This window comes from Melospiza melodia, chromosome 20 (assembly GCF_035770615.1).
Source record: "Melospiza melodia melodia isolate bMelMel2 chromosome 20, bMelMel2.pri, whole genome shotgun sequence".
NCBI classification, from domain to species: domain Eukaryota; kingdom Metazoa; phylum Chordata; class Aves; order Passeriformes; family Passerellidae; genus Melospiza; species Melospiza melodia.
In genome coordinates this window covers 7,518,415-7,540,565 of record NC_086213.1, presented here as the reverse complement: position 1 = coordinate 7,540,565, position 22,151 = coordinate 7,518,415, and the positions used below count along the sequence as shown (strand labels likewise).

The window sequence follows — 22,151 nt, the reverse complement described above, 5'->3', positions numbered from 1 at the left end:
CGGCGGGAACGGGCGGCAGCCGCAGGCCGCGCCCGCTCAAACTGGGCGCCAAAGCAGCGCCGCGTCTCATTGGTCCGCGCCTCATGAGGCGCTGGCCAATAGGAACGCGCTCACCCCGCCTCTGCGGGGCGATCTGCCCAATCCTTTCCGGGGCTTCGCCAATAGGATGCGGAGAAGGCGGTGACGATACGCGCTGCTGGCCAATCCCGAGAAGGCTCCGGCCGGAAGCACCCTGCTGGGTATTGTCGCCGTGTCCGCCATCTTTGCTAAGGGCGAGTTGCCGGTTTTGCCAATAAACGGAGGTCAAAGAAGAGGCGGCAGGGTCGCGTCAGCACCCGAGGACCGAAGAGAAGCCGAACGGGCAGAAGGGGCTCCCGGCGATGGCCGCCTCGGAGGGCGCGAAGGCCGGGCTTCCGCCCTCACCCGCAATGGCCGGGCGGGCGGGCGGCGCGCGCGGCACGCTGGGTGGGGCGGGGCCGTGGGTGGGGCCCGGCCCAGCCCGTGAGGAGAACGAGCGGCGCTGGCCCGGCCCGGCCCGGCCCGGCCGCCCCGAGCGAGCGCCCGCCGCCGCCGCCGCCGCAGCCATGGTGAGAGCGGGGGGCGCCGGGGAGGGGCCGCGTCACTTCAGGAGCCCTCAGTGGGTGCGGTGACAGTCGGTGTGCTGTAGATACTGATGGTCGCCTTCTTCTCTGTGTTGTTTTTCCTCTCTAGTTCTCCTTTAATATGTTTGACCACCCCATCCCCCGGGTGTTCCAGAACCGTTTTTCAACCCAGTACCGCTGCTTCTCGGTGTCCATGCTTGCCGGACCTAATGACAGGTCAGATGTGGAGAAAGGCGGGAAGAGTATGTGCATGTTTTATTTTGACTAATAAACTGTTGGCAGAGTGTTTGTGAATAGTGTCGAGTGTCGCAGCTTTTGGCCGAGGCAGCGGGAATATTGAAAACACGGTGACAGAGCAGCCTGGGTCGGGCTCTGAGGAAGTAGGATGGGTCATGTTCCCTTGCATTGCTCGGTAATTAAAAGTGTTTACCAAGTGAGTCGGGGTTTATGAGTATTAGAAGGAGAGAGATTTCATCTATAAAGTTTCCTGTTACAATCTTGTATCTAGTGTGAGCCACGGAAGTTTATGGTTAAGGAGTTTCTCCTCCCCACCGTGTTGCACTTCATTTAATTTGTATAAAGAAAGTAAAAGATGGGCCAACTTAATTTTCAGGCTGTCAGAATGATGTTATGTTGTTTTGAGTTGGTATCGATTGAAGAGCACCTGTGAGCCCTAACAAATAAAGTTAGCTTTGGGAAAAATTTTCTTAAGTAAAAGTAATGTAAAACCTTGTCTTCTCTTTTATTTTTCTCTGATTATAATCCTGAAATCTCCACGTAGCAAGATATTTGTCATGACTGCTTCTACTGAACTGTCTAAAACTGAATTTTTATATTTTAGGATCTGCCCTTTTTTTTAAAGAGATTTTAGAGAAAGGAAGGATAAAATTGTGTGTTATGTACTCTTGTATGGATGTACTATTCCTAATTTTACATTCTTATTCATTTCTGCAGTAATTATGCCACCATCAGCTTTGGATCAACTCAGTAAGTGAATACTTTATTCTGGAATACCAACATTAGAAATAGGAACAAATGTGTATTTTAGTTATCTATTTAAGTCTTAAATAGACACTCTGAGAATAATCAGTTTAAAAAATGTATTTTAAAGGTATTTTCTCTGTCAGAATTCATGGGGCTTGTTTACCTTCAGGTACAGCCATCTGAAGTGTTGGGCTCCCTGAGCATTTAAGGTTCTGAGTTCAGTGCCACCCTGGATCTGTGTGTCTGCTTTCTGTGTGGTTTTGAGCAGTTGGGATAATGGGGTGAGGGGTCTCCTATGGTCTGGCCCATTCTCTTGGTGATGTTTGATCTCTGAAAGCTTCAAAAATGTGCTGGGGGCTTTTAACAAACAAAACTCTTTTCTCCTTTCTCACGAGGCCGCCTTAATATCACTTACCCCATGCTGTTCAAGCTGACCAACAAGAACTCAGACAGAATGACTCACTGTGGAGTGCTGGAGTTTGTGGCTGATGAGGGCATCTGTTACCTTCCACACTGGGTGAGCTGCCTCATGCTGGACTGTCAGAACCTGAAAAGTAGGATTAGCAAGTTGCCAAGTTTAGTATTAAGGAGGTGCAATGTTTCCTGTGCCTGTCTCTGCTGGTCATGTTCTACAACAGCCTTCAGTTCTGGCTCAGGCTCTCTTCTGCAGAAGTTTAACTTAGCAAAGCAGACTGCTTTTAATGTGCACCTGACTGTTCTTCCTGAAATTGAATATACACCAGAGCTGATATGTGGAGGAGAGATATTTGAAAACACCAGACACATTGATTGGGCTTTGTGTGTTTGTTTCCATTCTTGCAGATGATGCAGAATTTGCTGCTGGAAGAAGGAGGCCTGGTGCAAGTGGAGAGTGTGAATCTGCAAGTTGCTACTTATTCAAAATTCCAGCCACAAAGCCCAGATTTTCTTGACATCACCAATCCCAAAGCTGTGTATCCTTCCTATTCAGTTATGGAATAAGGGGAAAAAATGTCTTCCAAATTGGAATGATGAAACAGAGCGAGCTTTTCATGTGTGGCTCATACACTTGCTGTAGTCCATGGCCACTGCTGCTGCTCCTGCAAACAAAAGGGATGGGGAGCTGATGTACAGGCTGTTTAACCAGGGAGAGGCTGGTGATGTGCTCTGAAGAAGGAGTGTTGTCTTAAAATCCAATGAGTTTTGAGTGTCCCTTTGAAGAACTTATACATCCTAACATTTCCTAAAATCCTGTCTGCAGTACTGATGACTTTTAAACCATGTTTGAGAAACTAAGGATTAGAGATCTACAGTATGGTGACTTTAAGGCTTGGATGTTTTACTGAAAACAAATATTTCATCTTAACATACTCCAAAGACTGGAAAATGCATTGAGGAACTTTGCCTGTCTAACTACTGGGGATGTGATTGCCATCAACTACAATGAAAAGGTACAGTGTAGGGTTGAGGGCTGTAGGCTAAGTTCAGTTGTTGGATGTTGGTACTAAAACAATCGACCCAGAGCTGTGCAGTGTTTGGACAAGTAATCCCACATGGCAGATTTCACAGTTGGCTTTCTATTGGAGTGAAAATGGAGTCAGCTAAGTCTTTTTCTGAGCTGCTGTTTAAGTTTCTTTGGACTCACAAGAAAATAAATGTTTGTGCTGTTGAAGGTTTTACAAGTCAAAGGAAAGAATTTATCCTAAATTCAGAATTTGTTTTCAGAATTACAGGTTAAAGTACAGTAAGAGTGCAGCAAGGTTCAGTAATGTGTACAGAAGCCAGAGAGGCTTCTAAGTTAAAAACTTTTGCTTTTCAATTCTCTAGAGACTCTGCAGTATCGAGTCCTCAACCTAAAGAATACTTCCTTCAGGTCTGGAGGGAAAGGTTTGATGTGCTCTCCTTACACACAATGCAATCTTCAAATGCCTCTGTCTGTTTCAGATCTATGAGCTCCGGGTGATGGAGACCAAACCAGATAAGGCTGTATCCATCATAGAGTGTGACATGAATGTAAGTCAAAGCTGATGGGGAAAGTCTGCCCTGGCTGTGTCCCCCAAGAGGAGAGGGCACCTGAGCAGTGACAGCTCTGCACACCCAGCCCAGCTGGTGCTGCAAGAAAGGTGCAATCCCTGGGGTAGGGAAGGTGACTCACTTGGGAGTGCTCATGTGCCTTGGTAACCCCATCTGTGATCCTGATTGGCACTTCATGTACATCAGGTGACTGCAGAGCTCAGAATTTAATGTTTAGCTTTGGCATGTTTCATCTGAGTTTTATTTAATAGCCTTGTCTTTACTCACACTCCAGTGATATTGTGGAGCTGTTTTACTGCTCTGTTTCCATTTCATGCTAAGGTTAATTTCTAGGAGGCATGGTCTTTTTTTACTTCTGAGTTAAAACGTTTAACAACCAAACCTTAGTTCTTTTTAGATCAAATGTAGTGATAATTGTTCATGGAGTTTTGAAGAATAGTAGTATAAAGCTTATGATTTAAAGAAAAATATTAATCATAGGTTTTTTTCATGCTTCTTGTGTAAATAGGTGGATTTTGATGCTCCTTTGGGATACAAAGAACCAGAAAGAAGTGCACAACATGAAGAGTCTGCAGTATGTTAAACTTTTGTTCTTGCAAAGTGCTAGAAGTCACTATTGATTGTGGGAGGAGTGCCAACATACATTTTTTTATTTAAACAAGTTCTTACTTACCAGAAGCTTTTGCATGTGTTATTTAGGGGACTGCTGTTTACCAACTGATGTTTTGGGAGAGTGATTGTTCTGAAGTTTTGTTTGGTCAGAAATACTTGGAACTGTTTTCATGTCATGTGCATGTGAGAACAGAGACAAAATGAATTTATTTTTTCCCTCTCAGGATGTGGAGACAGACCACAGTGGATATGTGAGCGATATAGGATTTCGTGTAAGTGCCCTGTTTCTGCTGCTTTCTGAATGCTGTAAAATGGTGAGGGAAAGTTGTGCTGAACAACTGCAAAATAGTGGTACCTGTTCTTAGAGATGCTTGTTATTTAACTGGCAGGTGCCTGGGACTGTTCTGTGTGATCACAGCCAGGTGCAGCATGACTTGCTCTCTGCAAAGGGCAGATGGGAGACTGAGATAGACCCCTAGACCCACAATTCATCAGCTTCTATATACCAAAAAGAAGCATGCTGAATTAAAAAACTAAATAAAAATTGCTGTAAGATTTTATAGATAAAACATCCTTGTGCAGTGGGCTTTCAAATGCCAGGAGTTCAATTAAAACTGGTTTTGTATCCACAGGCATTCTCTGGATCTGGGAACAGATTGGATGGCAAGAAGAAAGGTGTGGAGCCCAGTCCCTCACCAATTAAACCAGGGGACATCCGAAGGTATGTCTGCATCATTCACTTGTAAACCAGTGCAGGATCAGTTCTTGAGCAGAGTTTGGTTTTTTCCCTGCTCCTGCAATATAAACAAACTCATTTTGTCATGAGTTTGCCTTAGAAAATAGACTTTCTTATCCACAGGCTAATGGAAACATGCCTGTGGCCAACCTTCCACAACAACTCCAGTATTTGATTATTTGCTTCTTCAGAAAAATAATTCAGTGGTTTAACTCTGCAGCTATTTAGAAATGAAAATGTGCAGTCAGCGTTGGTGTTACACTGACAGACACAGAAGAGCTCTCTCTGTGTCAAATTCAACAGTATATAAACATAATATTTTTATGCTTCTTTTCCAGAGGAATTCCCAACTATGACTTCAAGATCGGTAGAATCACGTTCATTAGGAATTCACGTCCACTGGTCAAGAAGGTGGAAGAGGTAAATAAGGTTGAATCCTCCCCAGTTTTGCACAGAATCAGGACATTAGAACTAAGATCCAAGTTTGTGGTCCCTCTGTCTTTCCCCTTGTTTTTTATACAGCATGCTTCCTTTGAAAAGTAGCTGTTTAGAATGGTTTGAGTCACATGAAGCAGCCTCTGATGTCCTTGTTACTGATGGAAGGAGATTGGCCTGGTGTCAGTTTATTCAGCCAGTTGGCTGAAAGGTCACCAAAATGCTGCTACTTTATTTTCAGGAAGAAAGTTATTTTTATCTACATTAGGGATGTGAAATGTCTACAGTCAGTGGCTGCTCTGATGGAGTATTCTTGCTAACAATTGTTCAGCTTTCATCACACACAAGCAGTGAGCCAAGAGGTAAAACCTTTTTTCCCTTTCTTTTCCCAGGATGAGTCTGGAAGCCGCTTTATTGCCTTTTCAGGAGAGGGGCAGTCCCTGCGCAAGAAAGGAAGAAAGCCCTAAGCTGTGGTACCTTCAGCTAGTTAGGGGGAAAATAAAATAACAGTTGCAGCATCTTGGATCTTAATAATTGCAGTTGAGAGATCGTTTTACAACACAGGAGCACTTAATAGGTGTTTTGGCTTCATGTTTAGAGCTGGAGCTGTCAGTTCTGGGAATTTGGAAGAAGCTTTTTGTATGTGTTGTAGAGAGGGGAACACAGATCTCTGGTAAACCTGAGAAGCAAAACTAACAAGCTCTACCTTACTAAGGGTCTGGTTCTTAGACTACATCTTCCCCACATCTCCTGAGTGATGATGATCTCATGTTGCTCTGTGCTTGGTATTTTCCTCCCTTTATATGTATTTTGCCACAATTTCAGATCAGCTTTTTGGTGTGGTGCAAATGAAGGGTGACTTTGGTGTTTAGGATTTTAGTGCAGGGAGTCTCTTTGAGCTTAGCTTCAGGTGTTGGGTTATTAATCATTCTAAGCAAACCCCCTGTAACTGCTTTTTATATTTATAATTAATAACATGCCTTTTAATAGTTCAGATACTATAACGTAGCGTAGCAATCTCTTGGCACATGTAGGGAGAGGAGGGACCCATCTGCACTGCCCGGTGCCGCTTTGGAATGGTGCGAGCGTATCCTGTGCGCCCTCTCGTCTGCCGGCGAGCGTACCGGGGTGCAACCCTGCGCTCTCCTGCGAGCCCGAGTAAAGTTCCTCGTTCCCAGCTGCGTGCCCGTGTGGTGATTTGGGACCGACCGAGGGCCGGGGGATTTTCGGACCGGCCGGGGGCTGCGGGGCGACCCCAGCGCCTCCCCGGGCAGCGCCCGAGCTTGCGGCCTGCGCTGGTCCCGTGCGCCAGCCGCGCAGCCATTGGCTGCCGGGCCGGGGCTGCTCTGTGCCGCCCCTCGCCATTGGCTGCCGGGCCGGGGCTGCTCTGTGCCGCCCCTCGCCATTGGCTGCCGGGCCGGGGCCGATCTGTGCCGCCCCTCGCCATTGGCTGCCGGGCCGGGGCCGTTCTATGCCGCTTTTCCCCATTGGCTGCGGGTGCCGCCGTAGGCGCGGTGGCCACTGGCAGCGGCAGCATGGAGGGCACGGGCAGCTCCTGGAGGGTGAGCGGGAGCGGGGCCGGGGAGCACCGGGATCGGGGTCGGGCGGGTGGCGGGACTCGGTTCAGCCCGGCCGGACTCGGTTCAGCCCGGCCATGTCCGTCCGCAGCCGCCGCGCTCGTGCGAGGATTACTGGGGGGAGTGGAAGCATTGCCGCGGGCTGCGCCACGCCTTCCACCACTACTACGCGCACGGGGAGCTGCCGGAGTGCGGCCGCTGGCGGGAGGACTACGAGGCCTGCCGAGCCTGGGAGAGGGACCGCTCCCCCGCCGCGCAGGTACCGGCCCCGCTCCCGGCCCCGCTCCTGGTCCCGGTCCCGGCCTCCCGGGGCTCTCTAGGCCGGGGCTGCTGGCACTGAAGCCCCGCAGCCGCGGCGGTTGGGGAGGGTTTGGAAATGCCGGAGGTGGGTCGGGTTGTCTTAAAATCCAGTGAAGGACCCAGGAAGTGTTTTCAGCTGTGAAAGCTCTTGATTTCTGTTACGCTGACATTTCCTTCCTGAAAGAGAAATCCGCCACCTTACAGAGCAAAGGCATTGCTGGTGTGTTGGGAAATGCCCCCGGCTCCAGCCCGCGGACACGGGACACCACCAGCCCCGCAGCGCAGGCTCCAGCCCAGCTCCTCCCTCCCGCCAGCCAGGACAGCCTCTGGCGAGTTTCCTTTGTAACTTAGGAGCCGGAGGCAAAATATAAATATTATTTAGTTAAAAACTTGTATTCTGGCTTACTTAGATAACATTTAGCACTTCTGCTTAAGCATGATAAATATTTATTCTTTTATCTCAGATGTTCACGGCAGGAAATCAGCTCTGTATGACTGGAACATCCAACACTATTACTGAAATATTTTTTTTCCTGTATTTCAGGAAGCTTTGTGCAAGAGTGAAAGAGCTCGAGTTATGGAAAAACAGAAATATGCTCCAGTGTGGCAGCTCAGGAAGAGCCCACCATATGACTGGTATCTACCACTTGACCACGACAAATCAAATTAACAAGACTGTTTTCTGTGTTTGGTTAGTAACATAATACACAATTCAGAATTATGCATTTTTTTCCCTTCTGTATCATCTTGAAGTTATTCAACTGTACCTCTGCCCTACAATACTTCAGCACTCACTCAAAAATTCTGAAATTTTATTTAAACACTGAATATTTTTAAAAGGAGATTTGAGGTGCTTAATTTGGTTGTGGTCTTTTACTGTTGATTTACATAGCAAGATTTCATTTCAGCAGGCACTTTTCAATTAATGCATACATGCTCTAGCTATGAGGGCCTCTTGCCCTACCAGCTGGCATTGAGCACTTCTGGAACAAGGTACCCACCCCAGACCTGCCAAAACAAACTAGCTAGGACTCTTCCTTGCTGGCTCAGGACAATCCCAAACACTGGCATTTAAAGGACATTTCCCAGAATCAGGGTTCTGGTGGTTGAAGAGCTTCTCACCTGTGGGCTGTACACCCTGGAACTGCTCTCCAGAGGTGCTGTGGGACTACTCAGAACTACTCAAAAATAAAGGTTTAAACGAATGTAGTGAGAGATCTGGTTTGTTTTGGGGCAAACTCACAGAAACATAGTTACAACAGTTACATGGCAATATAAGAAAATTTTTTAAAAATTGGCTTTGCTACAATTTAAGGTCAAGTAGCTTTGCTAGGTGGATCATCATTAAAACACAGAGATACTTCATTTATTATTTTACAGTCACATCCTGCAGTGTTGTAACCTGCAGGAAAAATTGTTTATTACTCCATTCTTCCTCCAGTCACTGAGCACCTCCTGGCACTGAAGCAGGAGCTCCCCTGTCACTGTGTGTACACCTTGGTGATGTCCACACACTTCCCCTCGGGGGGATCGTAGCCAGGAAGGGGAGGGGTGTAAGTGGGCCCCTCCCTCTCGAAGGGGAAGAGCCCCTCGTCCCTCAGGATCGCTGCCTGGTACAGCTCCTCAGATTCCAGCTGCAGCTCCCTCAGAGCCTCCTGCTGAGATTCTACCAGGGCTTGAATTGCTTTCTTTTCTGCCTCATCTTGTTTCTGCTTAAACAAACACCACTTCTTCAGAAGTAAAACTCTTCTTTCAGACTCTTCAGGAGACAGAGCGGGAAGACTGCGCACCCTGATGAAGAGAAGGGTGACACTGTAATGGAGAAACAGCCTGACTCCAAAGACCAGACTAAGAAAAACAAAATGCCAAAACCAAAAATCCCACCACCAGGCAAAAACCCCCCACCAAACCCAGAGAATACACTGAATTCACTAATAATTTAGTCAGTCTATGAGGTCTCCCAGTCACTCTTAACAGGAAATGCACCATTCTTCCTGATTTTTAGCAAGAACAAATATTTCCTTTGCACATTTTTGTCCTGATGGAGGTGGGCAAGGTTTTGTACCAAGGCTGACACTGTGTTGCAGTTGTGCAGAAGGAGAAATTTACTGTGAGTGCAGGTGAAAGGCAGCCCTACAGACCTGTTGTTCTCTGTGTACTTCAGTGGGGTTATAAAATCCTCAATTGGAATCAGTTCTGGTGCAGCTTTTTCCAACTTTTTAAGCTTTTTCTTCATACGCTCCTTCTGTGCTTGCTCTTTCTTCACATCCACTTTCTTTTTCTTCTTTGGTTGTGCTCTGCAAGGGAAATAGTAAATGAAAAGAGATTTTGTCCTTTCATTCAACACCAGCAACTTTCACTTTTTTTTCCATTGTTTAATTTGTTTTGACACAAGTTCCAGCCATTAGCTTTATTCAAGTAATGTAATTTCCAGTGACATTTCTGCAGAGAGAACTGTAACTGCCTGGGAAAAGCAATTTTGTGCTGAACATCAGAATGACCTGGGGAAGTTCCACAAAAAATTGAATTAGAATTGTTTTAACTGGCTTAGAGTGCAGCATTGCAGGTTTATCATACAAGTGGCTTGTGCCAGAAAGGATCTTAAACCTCACGTGGTTCTCATCTCCTGCCATGGGCAGGGAAACCTTTCACTAGACCAGGTTGCTCCAAGCCTTATCCAACCTGAACAAATATTCCTCTTATTTCACATTAAAGAAGACCTCAAGTGGTTTTATACATGCTTCTGAAATTTCTGCATTTGGAGCCAAGTTCAGGCTGTAGATATTACATCTTCATGCAGATCTGAGATATCATGGCACACTCCACAAACACAAATTGACCCTCATTCCTGCCTGGCAGACTAAATAAACAACATTTATGGTGTGAAACAGCCCCTCTCCTAAGAGCTACCTAGGTATTTTAAATCAAGCTGCATCACAACAAAACACAGGCACTGAAATGTGGCACAGAAAGACACATGGGCTGCCTCTGCCTTCACAGCCAAGTGTTTCTGGTTCAGCCAGGCTTTCCCTGGTGTTGCCTAGCAGGGAATTCTGGAGCACTGCATAAATCCCAACATTTCCAGCTGTGGTTGTGCTACCCACAAGCACAAAGTGGTAACTGTATCACCTCTGAACTCTCCACAGAGGCCAACAGTTTCCAACTGCTCTGGCATATAGAGACTTAAACATGTACAGTTAAAGGTTAAATGTGGTCTTGGGAAAATTTGGGTTGATGAGAACACTTCTGTGTGACTCCAAGAAAGCTGCACTCACCTCACAGGGAGGGATGTCCTGAACCCCAGCAATGAGCTCTGCCAGTGACTCCCTCGGAGCGGGACGCTCTGGGGCAGCCAGGAGCTGCAGGAGAAAAAGCAACACAAGAATTGAGGAGGAACTGACTCGGGTGTCCTTGATTTTGCACAAGAGCTGCTTGTTATTCACATTTTACAGTGATGAGATTTGAACCATCTCTGGCCACTTCATTCATGGCAGGACACAGCGTTTGCCTAGAGATGATCTCAAACTCTTGAGCTGGGTAACCGATCCCACATACGGACAGGTCGGTGTGCGAGGGGTGACGGAGATGCAGGTTTTGCATAGGTTAAAGCAGTTTTAGTTTTAAGCTCTGACAACGACCCCTCTGAGGAGCTGGTATGGGAGAGGTCAGACCACCGCCGTTCAGACCAGGAGGGCGATGCCGACTGTCGCATCTCTGCGGCTGTCACGGGAGGACGAACCGGCCCGGGTGCCAAGGCACCGACTTCTGCAGGTGCGGGCCCAGCCCGGGCCCAGCCCCAGGAATGGGCGGGAGCGGGCTGGGCAGGCACTGCGGCTAAGGGTCGCTTCCCCGGCTCCCTCCCCGCGGTCCCGGAGCGCGGTCCCAGCCCTACCTGAGCCGGGCCCCGCGGAGCCCCCGCGCCGCCGCCGCCGCCCACATGGCCCCGCGTGCGCCGCGCCCCCGCCGGCCGCGCTCCGACCCCGCGTTCCCCGTTCCGGAGCACAAACGTTCCGGGGGGCGCCCTAGGCGGAGCGCCCGCTCCGCCCGGCAGGGGGCGCCCGTGCGCGCTGCAGGGCGGGCGGCGCCGGGCGGGGGAACGGCGGGGTCGGGGGCGCTGTTTCCCGCCGGGCCGGTTAGGCAGTTGCCAGGCGCCGAGTTCCGGCGGTGCCGGATCGCCGGCGGCGCCGGGCGGGGGATGCGGCGGGGCGGCGGCGGCACCGGGACATGGAGCGGCGCTGAGGCGGCTCGGGCCGGCCGGGGGCGCGGGCACTGCGGCGCCGGGCGCGGGCCCATGGTGGCCGGCCGCCGCTGAGCGCCGCGGCCGCGGACGCAGCCCGGGCGGAGCCGCCCTGGGGTCCCGAGGGCGGAGGCCGGCGGGGGCCCCGGGCGGGGAACAATGAAGCTGCTGAAGCCGACCTGGGTCAACCACAATGGTGAGGGCCGGCCGGGCAGCAGGTGCCGCGGGCCGGCGGGGCAGCAGGTGCCGCGGGCCGGCCGGGCAGGTGCGGCGGGGGAACGGGCGGGCGGCACACGCGGGGGGCGCGGGGCGGGCGGAGCCTCGGGCCGCTGCCGGCGCTCCCGGGGCGGCCGCGGGTGCCGGAGCTCCGCCGGCCCGGGAGCGGCCGCTGCGGGCGGGGGCAGCGGCAGCAACAAGTCCGTGCCGGCGGACGAGAGCGGAGCCGGAGCTCTGGAGCCGGGCGGGTTCCCGAGGGCGGCGTGGGGACAGCTCGGTCCCCGGGAAGGGGCTGGAGGGGACCCGGCCCGCCCGGCACGGCTCCCGGTGTGCGCTGGGGACAGCCGGGCACCGCCGCTCCCGGGCTCTGCGGGACGGCTGCGGGCTCTGAGGGGACGCTGAGCTGATTCGGGGCCGCTCCGTGCTGGTGGAAGTGCAGGGAGAGTTTGAATGGAGAACAGCCCGTGCAGGGGTCGAGGTCCCCTCGGGATGAGTGTCCCGGCAGGATGAGTCGGTGTCCATGCACTGCACTGACCGCCCGGCTCTCACATTGCTGACACAAGTACAGCATTAAAAATCCTCCAATGCACTGAGCTGTGCTATCGTTCTCCACGGAGGGAAAAGTTTCTTCCAGCAGTTCTTTCAAAACAACTCCCTGAATTTATGTAGTGTCCTGTCTGCCAGTCCTCTGGTGATGTTGAAGTGGTGTGTGAGCTAAAACAGCTCAGAGTGAGGTGTTGATATTGACAGAAGGCTTTGTACTTTCCCTGTGTGGCAAATGCAGGACAGCACCAGAGTTTATGTCATGTTACATTGCTTAGGATGAACTTCCAGTGACAAGAAACCTGACACAAAGAGCTCACTTATGTTTATGCAAGTTTTGCCCTCAGATTCATGGGTACAACTTTATTTCAACTGCAGATTTTATACTCTGTCAGTGTATAAATGTCATTACCTGGGCTCATGTAGCTGATTGGTATCTAGAGTAAAACTAAGACCAGGTTATTTAAGCTGGAAAAGTGTGCTTTGAGTAAAACCCCAGGCAGAACTTTACAGCTGCCTTTCTGCATGCTTTGTGTTCTTTGTGTTCATGCTGCAAATGTTGATAACAATTTATGCCTCGAGTTGTCATTCATGTGCATCTTTACTTGGCCTGCTCTCCAGGGACTCTATAGGCAGCAGATGGACTCAACCTTGTAACCAAAGGTTGTACAAAACTGAAAAAAATGTGGAAGTGCTTTATTTGAGATGTTTTTTACATTTCTGCTTGGTTACTCTAAACAAATGTAGCATTTACACCTTCATCTCTGTAACTTCTTTCCTTAGTTTTTTAATGGGTGCAGTTTTTGCTATGGGTATTTGAAATCTGTAGCAGTTTAGAAAACATCCAACCATTGCAGAGCACAGGTTTCAGCCAAGCAGGGCTTCATTCACAGAGCCCTGTGATGATGGATAATGCACTACAAAGGGCCTCGATGGTCCTGAATTTTATTCCCGTTTCTGCCATCAACCTTTTGGGATGAGTTTGGCCAAGGCACTCAATCATCATTTCACCACCTGCAAAACAGGCATTTGCCACCAGCTCCATTTGTGAGGTGCTCTGAGGGCTGCAGAGGTGTGCAGGGCTGTGTGACAGTCACACATTGCTGTCCTTGGGGCAGGGAGGGCAGGATAAAAACCGGTGAGTTCAGTCAGCCTCTTGTGACGAGCCCGGGTTCCGGGTCCTCCAGGCATCACTGCCTGCCAGGAGTCTCCATCACCCCTCCTGGGCCTTCCTCTGGGCTCTGAAACCTCTCCAGAATTCACACTCTGTGCTGGAGACTCTGTGATGATTCCTATTCCTTTGATTTCTGCCTCACTGTTCTTGTTTGTGACTCCTGACAGCAGAGCTGCCTCTTCCCACTCAGTTTTGGGAGTTTTGTTTTACTGAATGGACTAGAATGACGCTTCCAGGCATACATTCTCCAGGAGATAATAGACACTAGAAGTGAGTGTTGTAGCCAGGAAATCAGCACACCTGGGAGTTGTGTGCTGCACAGCCCAGATGCTACGTGCTTACAGTAAAAGCACTTCAGCACATTTTGGTTCTACAGGTTTCTGCCTTGGAGTTGTTCATGTCACTTTTTCTGAGTGCTTATTGGAATTATTTCTTGCTCAGATGCATTTTCCATAAGCTTTTCATGCCCTTAATGTGAATTAATTAGATTTTGCATGAAATTCTCATAATTGTTGTGTTCTTCTCTTCCATGTGTCTTTGACTTAGAGCAAGGAGGAATATTCAGAAGTGCAGTCTAATGGTGGGGGTGAGAGCAGATGACTGTAAGATACAAGTGCTGGGATTGGCTTCTCTTTCCCAGTGTTGCTGTCAGTATCTCTGTAGAGATGCATCATGCATCCAGCAGCTGCCTGAACATACTCAGCACTCAGGCTTTGAGAGCCCAGGTGCTTAAAGACAGCTCAGGCAGGCAAACACTGGTCCCTGTGGGAAAGGAAGTCCCTTGCTGTTCCAAGAAACCCTTGCAAGCCCCAAGGTGCTGCTCATGTATAACAGCTTGTGGAAACTGGAGCCTGCTGTTGTTTAAATATAGGCATGGAGTTTATCTCTCCAAGCTGTAATGGTGGAATGTAAATATTTGAATTGATTTGTGAGTCACGTTGAATGTTCTATATTACATGGGCTGGAAGCAAATTGAATAGAAATTCATTCATTTTGAGGTAGAAATTCACCTAAGACTCTTCTTATATTTAATTGATTATTGTATAAAGTTAAGCAACAAACAAAAATTATGCAATGTTTAAAATTGCTTTTATTCTTCACTGGTGTATTTTTTTTCATGGGACCTTCTCCTTGGGTTTCAATTATCTTACTTAGATCTTTTTGTTCCAGGCTTGTTTCATTATCAGTATTTCTTTAAGTACATAATGCATATTTGGGTTCTTTAAACAAATAAGCCCACAGGACATCTGGTATATCATAAGGTGTTCCGTTTTTAATGAACCTGATTTGCCTCCTCCTGCAATGTGATTCTGGGAGCTTCAATAATTTAAGCTTATCTTTTTTTAGAAATTATTGCAAGAGGTCAGAATGTCTTAAAACACACTGTGTTAGATTTTAGTGTTGCTGCTTAAATATCACATTTTGTTTTGGTGCATCATTGCTGTTGGGAAACTCAGCACATCTCCAATTAGGAGCATGGGAAAGCTTCAGTCACTTTGAAGCAGGGCCCTTGTACCTTTTGGCTTGTTTCAGCAGGAACTAACAACATAATCTGATAAAGACATGGACCCAGGGAAGAAGGTGATTGCTATCAAATAATGGCTTCTTCTGCATTATTTTGAGAAATTGAAGGAAGTGAAGAAAAACCCAGTATCTGTGCTCAATTTGTAAAGCACAAGTAGCATGGAACAATTCTTACAGCTTTAATCTGTTAGAGTTATCCAGCCCTGTAGATGGCATTCTCTTGACAGTGGTACCCTGGGGGAAAGAGCACCCTGTGCTCTCTGTCCTGTGACCACTTCATCTGTTCTTTACTTTTTTATTTTATTTCTTTTAAATTAGTAATTGAACTTTAGGTACTGGGCAGATCATTGTGTATCATTACTTACCCGTGGAATAAGATCCCTTCCTGGATCACAGTTGAGCTGTGTAGGAAACTGTGTTGTCCAGGGCTCCATTTATTACTGCTGCCTTTCCTGGGTGCAAAGTCCATACCCTCTTTAAACTTCATGTATAAAATAATGCCCTGTGACTGACAGCTTTCACTGAGGTCTGTATTTTTAGGATTATAACCATTTATGAAAAGCTACTTCATGTTTATTTGGTTCAACCTCAAATTTATGCTAGGAAAAACCTAAAAATAAAATGTTATCCTGCTATGTAAATACATGGATAGTTTGTGTTTGAACATGTGGTCGTCAATGTCAATTCCCATTCATGTAATAAAATAGAGGAGAGCTGAAAGTGGCTTGGAGTGACCAGAATGATCAGAAGTGTGACACCCTTTGTACAAGGAGCAGAGGAATAGGACAGGACTCTGAGCAAGGAGTGGGGTCATTGGGCTGGGGACATGATGAACACTTGTGAGTGGCAGAAAAGGGATCAGTGTTGAGTGAAATTTGTTCACTACCCTTGTGTACAAGAATTAATTGTGTTAAAGTAACAAATAGCTGGTACAGATCCATGGAGTAGGAGGTTCCTCACAGAGTGCATGGCTGAGCAGTGGATCTCTGTGTAGGGGTTATTGAATTATGAATTTCAGAAATGGCTCATTGGATTTATGGAAGAAAGTCCATTGAGGGCTCCTGATTCAAGAAGTCAGAACTGTAATTTCTTTGGAGTTGGAAGATTATCTTAGGAAGAAGCATTGTGTGCTCACCATTGCACAGATCCTTAGGGACTTATCTAGTGCTGGCTTCTGAACACAGTGCTGGGCTTGGTGGACATTTTCCCTGGTGTGGCTAATTTTAAGCATTTATGGAGAATTTGTAGCTAAGTTACCTCTGGCTCTATAAGCAAAGTAATTTGCTGGGTTTCTTCAACCCCATTTGTGGATCTGTGAAAAATCTTTGCCCAAGAGAGGGGAGAGAGCTGATGTTACTGCTCCTGTAGAGTTGAGCTCTTAAGGCAGAAATTGGAGAGGCTGTGGTAGTTTTAGACTTACAGTAAAGGAAAGGAAAATTATATCATGTCAGTAATTTTTGCAAGGCAATGGGTGCAATGGCAATTTTTTGGAATGTGTAGCATATCTGAATATGCCTGAATAGTAGTGGTGGAGGTGCCTTGGTTGCTGTTCTGATTTGCTGGGAAAGTTTTCTCTTGGTGCTAATGATACAGAGGCAAAATGAGCCAGGTTATTAGAATTCAAAGGTCTTTGATGGCTGGTTTCCTACTCTCCCCTATACATCTAATGGCAAATACCAGAGTATATGGGCTCTTCTTGCCCAAGATTTGATCCAAATTGTAAATGCCACCTCTTTTACCTCTAAGGTCTCCAGACTGGCCTTTTCAGTAGGCTCAACTATTTCAAATGATGCACTGATTTAATAGAAGGGAAATTCCACATTTTGGAAAAGGTAAAATAAATGTTTGTTTCTTGTTTGTGCTCCTCTAAGTATTCAGCTTAGCCCTGAATGTTGCATTTGAGTTAATAGAATAAAAGCAAGAATCAAGCTAAAGAAAAACCACAGCTCATGTGTGTCTCAGCTCATGTGTGCTACGTGGTCTGGAGGACTTGGAAGGAATGTAAGTTGAGTGCCATCTTTCTGTGCTTAAGGTCTTTGCTTGGCTGCCTGTGAAAATTTTAAGGGAAGTCACATGTCAGAGTTGCAATGTATCCAAATAATAAATCCAAATAAAACAAACCTTAAAACAAGTCAACATAAAGGACACAAAAGTCAAAATGAAGCCAAATGGGCATCCCCCAAAAAGTAAGAAATAGTGGGTATTTGGATTTTATTAGTTCAGTGTCAAGGTTTCAGTTGCTACCGTTGATGTTGGGTAAGATCTGCAGGTTTTATCATTTATGTCTGAGCATCTCATGAAGATACAGCACAAGATTGACACTCATGGGAAATTTATCAAGTAATCTTGGTGTGTGGGTACTGGTACTTTTGGCTGTTTGAAAAATTGCCTTATTTTGCAGTGGCATGTATGTGACCTTGCTTGCAGAGGCTTTCCAGTTTGAACGGGTTGCAAGTGCTGCTAGAAATTCTTTGGACGTGGAAATTGCCTGTGTGTTCTTTCACATAACCCTTAGTGGCAGCTCTTTGAGCATCACTGGAAGGCAGGAAGCTGCTGCTCCCCTTTTCCTCTGCAAAGGTTGAAACAACTGTGAACATACAGAGGGTGAATATGAGCCATGGTTGGAGCAGAGCAGGTTGGAAGTGAGGCCTTTCTGGTTTCCAAAGCTGTTCCCCAGCTGTGCTGTTGCAGAGTTTACATTCTAGTAAAATTATTAGCTTGCTTCTGAAAGATGTAGCATATGGAGAATTGAAGGATTTAAGAGTAATACTATTGTTGGTTAGTCCTCCTCTTTCTATATGGAAGCCATAAAATCAAAACTGGTCTTTGGGTAGAAGAGTTTCATTAAGAGAATTGAAATTTGAGACAGGTAATTGTGTGACCAACAGATGCAGCCTGAGATTGGGAAGGATTTTAAAAAAACAGAAACCAAAAGAAGACTTGCTTCAGGTCATCAGCTAATGAACTGTAGAAACCTGGAAGAAATTCCATTCTCAAATACAGTTTTGCTTTGTTGGCGCTTGCTTTGTGGTATTACTTTGCTTTGAGGTATTTGGCATATCCTGCTGGATTAAGTGTCCCTGGTTATCTCTGGTTTTTGTGGCATGATAACTTCCAAACAGGCTTTTAATAGGCTGCCATTTCTGTCAGCAAGCTGCTCTCAGCTCTTGTAGTCAGCTGGAATTCTTACAACTCAAGCCTTTAGAAGAAGAAAATCACTTGCCAACCAGAAGAGTTATGGTAGTTCTGGTGTTACTGCATTCCCTTAAATGTAAAACAATTCACTATGTTGCTGTCTGTTCTCTAATTCCAGGAAAGCCAATATTTTCAGTGGACATTCACCCAGATGGGACCAAGTTTGCAACAGGAGGACAAGGTAAGTCTGTGTACTGGTAGAAGGCAGAATTTTGGGTGGTGGCAACAACAACAACAACAACAACAACAATAATAACAACAACAACAACAACCTTGTGCCTTCACACCACTTGAATTGGTTTCACCCTTTTAAAAAGACATCACTTTTATCTCTAAGAAACAGATAATTATGTAAGCTATGACAAAGTATTGGGAAGTGCTGCTGCTCCTGCAGAAGGCAGGGTTACATGTTCTGATGTCCTCATCCCCTTGGATGTCATTGAGATAGTGGCTGCTATCAGTGATTGAGTCGTGGCCATATGGGCCAAATTTCCTTTTAATTTGAAGAGGAACTGGATGTGCTTTTGAGCTTTTTCAGTTGCTGAATAGTAGAGCTATTGGAACAGAAAAATCCAATTATATAAATAGAATAGCTTAAGAAATATATGCAAAAATATTATTTGGTTCACAGTAGTGAGTAATTTTATGTTGGCTACAATAATTGCAATTTAGTATTTGAATATGTATCTTTTCTCTTTTAAAATACAATTTTTTTACAAGTAGTTGTCCTTACAGTTGGTATCAGTTATGTACAGTACGACTTTTGTACGAGGCTGTATAAATTTATTTTTAATAGCTCCAAGAAAAATAAAGCACTTCTGATTTGGTCTAATTATATCAAAATAACATCTGTATTCAGATGTTTCCAAAGTCCCCACTGCAGCAACGCCTACATTTTCACATCTGTTCTGGAACTGAGATTGATTTTGAAAAGCTTTTTTGGGTTTATTTAGAAGGGGGAGCTTTTTGGTCTCTTGCAGGTCAGGATTCTGGCAAAGTTGTGATCTGGAATATGGCTCCTGTCCTGAAAGAGGAAGATGAAAAGAATGAAAATATCCCCAAGATGCTTTGTCAGATGGACAATCACTTAGGTAACAAAGTTGGTTGGTTGGGTTTTTTCATTGCTGACTATTGCCAAAGCTTAAAACTTACATGTCTGTAATTGCAAAAATAATGCCTGTCCAGTGGTGAAGAGTCAATAAAACACAGCACAGTGGTCTCATACTTTGGCTGTATACTTTTCAAGATATTCAGCAGAAAATGCTGTTAAAATGTGAGGGAATGTGCAGGACACTATGGATACCTTTGGAAATCTCCTCCCTATAAGCTTTTATCAGCTGTAGCCATAAAGTATTTGGTAATGCACATTCTGAGAAACTGTAGAGCTCTGAAGGAAAGGACAGGAGAAGAAGTAAGTGTAAAAGATACATCACATGAAATATTTTGGTTGTAGTTATAAATTATAACATTTATTACATTATAAATCATTGCATTTGGAAATAGTAGGGTCACCTGACAAGTTGTCCTTTCTTTTCTTCAAAATATACCTCTCCTTCTTTGCCCTCTTGATCCCACTTTATTTACTAGAATAAGCTTCCTTCATTAGAGGAATACTAATCTTTCTTCCTTCAAGCCTCTTTTGGTGAAGCTTTTTTAGATAAGGGATAGAGTTTTCTAAGTAAGAAATTCCTCACTGCTACTGAAAGATAAGTACCAATTCATTTATCTAAAGCAGACAGAGTAACTGCTTTGAGTGGGGAAAACCCACTTAAATCCTAAATGTCTCCTGACAACTTTTGCTTATTTGTAATATAAACCCTGTCTGCAGTCCAGAACCACTTATTCTCATATTTCATCTTGCAAACTTTCTTTTGTGCCTTTCAGCTTGTGTGAACTGTGTGCGATGGTCAAACAATGGCGTTTACTTGGCCTCGGGGGGAGATGACAAGCTGATTATGGTGTGGAAACGAGCAGCGTAAGCATCCTTCTTCCTTCAGCTCTATTTCATCCTTCTTCCTTCAGCTCTATTTCATTTCAAGGAGGTTTTCTGTGACATCTCAGTGCTCCCTCCCTGTCCTGCCCTTTGCCAAGCTCACTGCTCCACCTGGTGTGGAGGGAGCTGAAGGCTGGGGCACCACAGTGGTGCTGGGGATGTGACCTGATTTCCTTTGGGCTGGAGGGTGTCTGTCTGGGCAGTCTCTCTCTGGAGGAGCTGAGACATTTTCTTCTCTCCTTGAAGAAAACTTCCTGGTGAGATTTGAGGAGTCACCTTAAATGTTACCATTTTATGCTATCTATAGAAATTCTGCATTTTATTGAAGCTAATTTTTTAATAACTTGAATTACTCTCTAAAAAAATGTGGTTTTCCCCTTCTGTATTGTAGGAATAACTGACTCTAAAATACAAGTGTACTGTGCAGCTGATTTTCTTTTTAAAAAGTTTTTTTTTCTTATAACTGTTTCTATTTTAATTAGGTACATTGGACCTAGCACTGTGTTTGGTTCTAGTAGCAAACTTACTAATGTTGAGCAATGGAGGTGTGTGTCAATTCTAAGAAGCCATTCAGGGGGTAAGTTTCAAGGTGTTGAATGAACATAATTTGCATGTATTTGGAAAAAAATTGCTTTTCAGCATCACATTTTCTTGTTTGAAATATATATATTTGGTGGCAAGTCAGTAATTAATTTCAAGGGCAACAAGGAAAATTTATAATATAAAATTTTTAATAAAATGCAATTTTCATACAAGTAACTTCTGGCAAGTATGGTATGCAGGAGAAAAATTAACAACTAAGAAACTTACATTTTGCTATTTTCTAGCTTAAAAGGGAATCTGAATAAAGGAAGCTAAATTGTGTCTTTAATTAAATGTTCACACTAGCAGTGAATAATCTGATTGGCAAAAGACCATGTTTTTGTAAACCAAAGAATAACAATGTTTATTTAGAAGAAAAATATCTAAAGAGCAATGCAAAATTTGAATAAATAATTTCAAATGCATTTTGCATCTGCTGACATGAGCTGTGATTAAAATCAAGATGGCAATCACTTTGATCACTCCACATGGAGCAAAGTGAGTGCATTGTAATAGCTTCTGTTACTTCTTCATTCAAAACAAGACTAAGTTCTTTGTGCAGGCATTAGTACTTCCTACAATCACTAAACATTGCATTCTTTCCCTTTTGCTTTTTTTTTCTTGACCCCTACTGAACATTGGAAGTTGGGGGGTTTCACTCCCAGTGAGTTTTGCTTTCTTACCTTCCACTTTAGTGAGGTGATAATCATTTCTCAGTGATAGCAAAATATTGCTACAGAGAACACAAGTTCTTTGTACAGAGACTTTTTGATTTTCTGATTACCGTCAATCTCTTAAATGGAAACTTCCTTTTCCCAAACAGATGTGATGGATGTAGCATGGTCTCCACACGATGCCTGGCTGGCATCCTGTAGTGTTGATAACACTGTTGTCATCTGGAACGCTGTCAAATTCCCAGGTGAGAGCTCTAAAGAGGTGCCAGCATGTAAAGCTTTGTGACTAAGTCTTCCCTCCTCAGTGTATTTCTCTGACTCTTCAGATCTCTAGGAGGGATTGGTTGTCTGTCTTTTGGGGTGACACATCTGCAGTCTGGCAGGTCAGTCCTTCCGGGTTTGGATGGCAATGAGCAGGGGATTCCACCCTGCTGCAGGCAACAGCTGCATTCAGGTGTGCTGCTGATTTTACATGGAAGTCATGATTGCCTGTGTTTATTTACATGCCATTTATTTCAAGCTAGCTTCCAATACTGATACCAGAGTTTTTAGACTTTGAAGCTAATTGTGCACCCTCTCAGCCTCTCCTCCCACAGGCTGATAAGCAAGAGTGTGACTGAAAGTAGGTTACCAGGTCTGCCAGCCTTGGGTGTCTGTTGAGTCACAACTTTGACTTGGTTCACACTTGCTGCACAAAGCTGGATTAGTTGTGATAATCTTTGGGTGTGGAGGAAAGGGTGAATGTTTAACTGAA

General features: G+C 45.6%; 4 protein-coding genes across 7 annotated transcripts in view; 3 read left to right on the top strand and 1 right to left on the bottom strand.

Annotated features, from left to right (window-relative positions):
* The first annotated feature begins 535 nt into the window (after positions 1-535).
* On the top strand, positions 536-6,559 carry UFD1 (ubiquitin recognition factor in ER associated degradation 1). The gene is made up of 12 exons (XM_063173046.1): positions 536-587; positions 712-844; positions 1,557-1,589; positions 1,982-2,103; positions 2,409-2,539; positions 2,944-3,016; positions 3,510-3,578; positions 4,108-4,173; positions 4,436-4,483; positions 4,844-4,932; positions 5,286-5,367; positions 5,775-6,559. Exons 1-12 carry the CDS (start codon positions 585-587, stop codon positions 5,847-5,849), a joined length of 924 nt encoding a protein of 307 aa, XP_063029116.1. The 5' UTR covers positions 536-584; the 3' UTR covers positions 5,850-6,559.
* Positions 6,560-6,889: 330 nt separating this feature from the next.
* Positions 6,890-8,464, top strand: C20H22orf39 (chromosome 20 C22orf39 homolog). The gene is made up of 3 exons (XM_063173110.1): positions 6,890-6,944; positions 7,051-7,218; positions 7,804-8,464. Exons 1-3 carry the CDS (start codon positions 6,918-6,920, stop codon positions 7,927-7,929), a joined length of 321 nt encoding a protein of 106 aa, XP_063029180.1. The 5' UTR covers positions 6,890-6,917; the 3' UTR covers positions 7,930-8,464.
* A 2-nt stretch (positions 8,465-8,466) lies between these two features.
* Positions 8,467-11,208, bottom strand: MRPL40 (mitochondrial ribosomal protein L40). Its single transcript, XM_063173109.1, has 4 exons — positions 11,152-11,208; positions 10,535-10,618; positions 9,401-9,556; positions 8,467-9,050 (listed from the first exon to the last, which is right to left on the bottom strand). The coding sequence occupies exons 1-4, from the start codon at positions 11,196-11,198 to the stop codon at positions 8,741-8,743; spliced, it is 597 nt and encodes a 198-aa protein (XP_063029179.1). The 5' UTR covers positions 11,199-11,208; the 3' UTR covers positions 8,467-8,740.
* A 394-nt stretch (positions 11,209-11,602) lies between these two features.
* Positions 11,603-22,151, top strand: part of LOC134427186 (protein HIRA) — a 31,758-nt gene continuing 21,209 nt past the window's right edge. For 2 of the 4 annotated variants that reach the window (XM_063172799.1, XM_063172797.1), the window contains exons 1-6: positions 11,603-11,692; positions 18,267-18,329; positions 19,129-19,239; positions 20,033-20,123; positions 20,624-20,718; positions 21,547-21,642. In XM_063172799.1, coding sequence (XP_063028869.1) covers positions 11,656-11,692; positions 18,267-18,329; positions 19,129-19,239; positions 20,033-20,123; positions 20,624-20,718; positions 21,547-21,642 — 493 coding nt within the window. In that variant the 5' untranslated portion in view covers positions 11,603-11,655. Of the gene's footprint in view, positions 11,762-18,266; positions 18,330-19,128; positions 19,240-20,032; positions 20,124-20,623; positions 20,719-21,546; positions 21,643-22,151 lie in introns of all 4 variants that reach the window. The other 2 variants (XM_063172798.1, XM_063172796.1) reach the window with 2 other exon arrangements.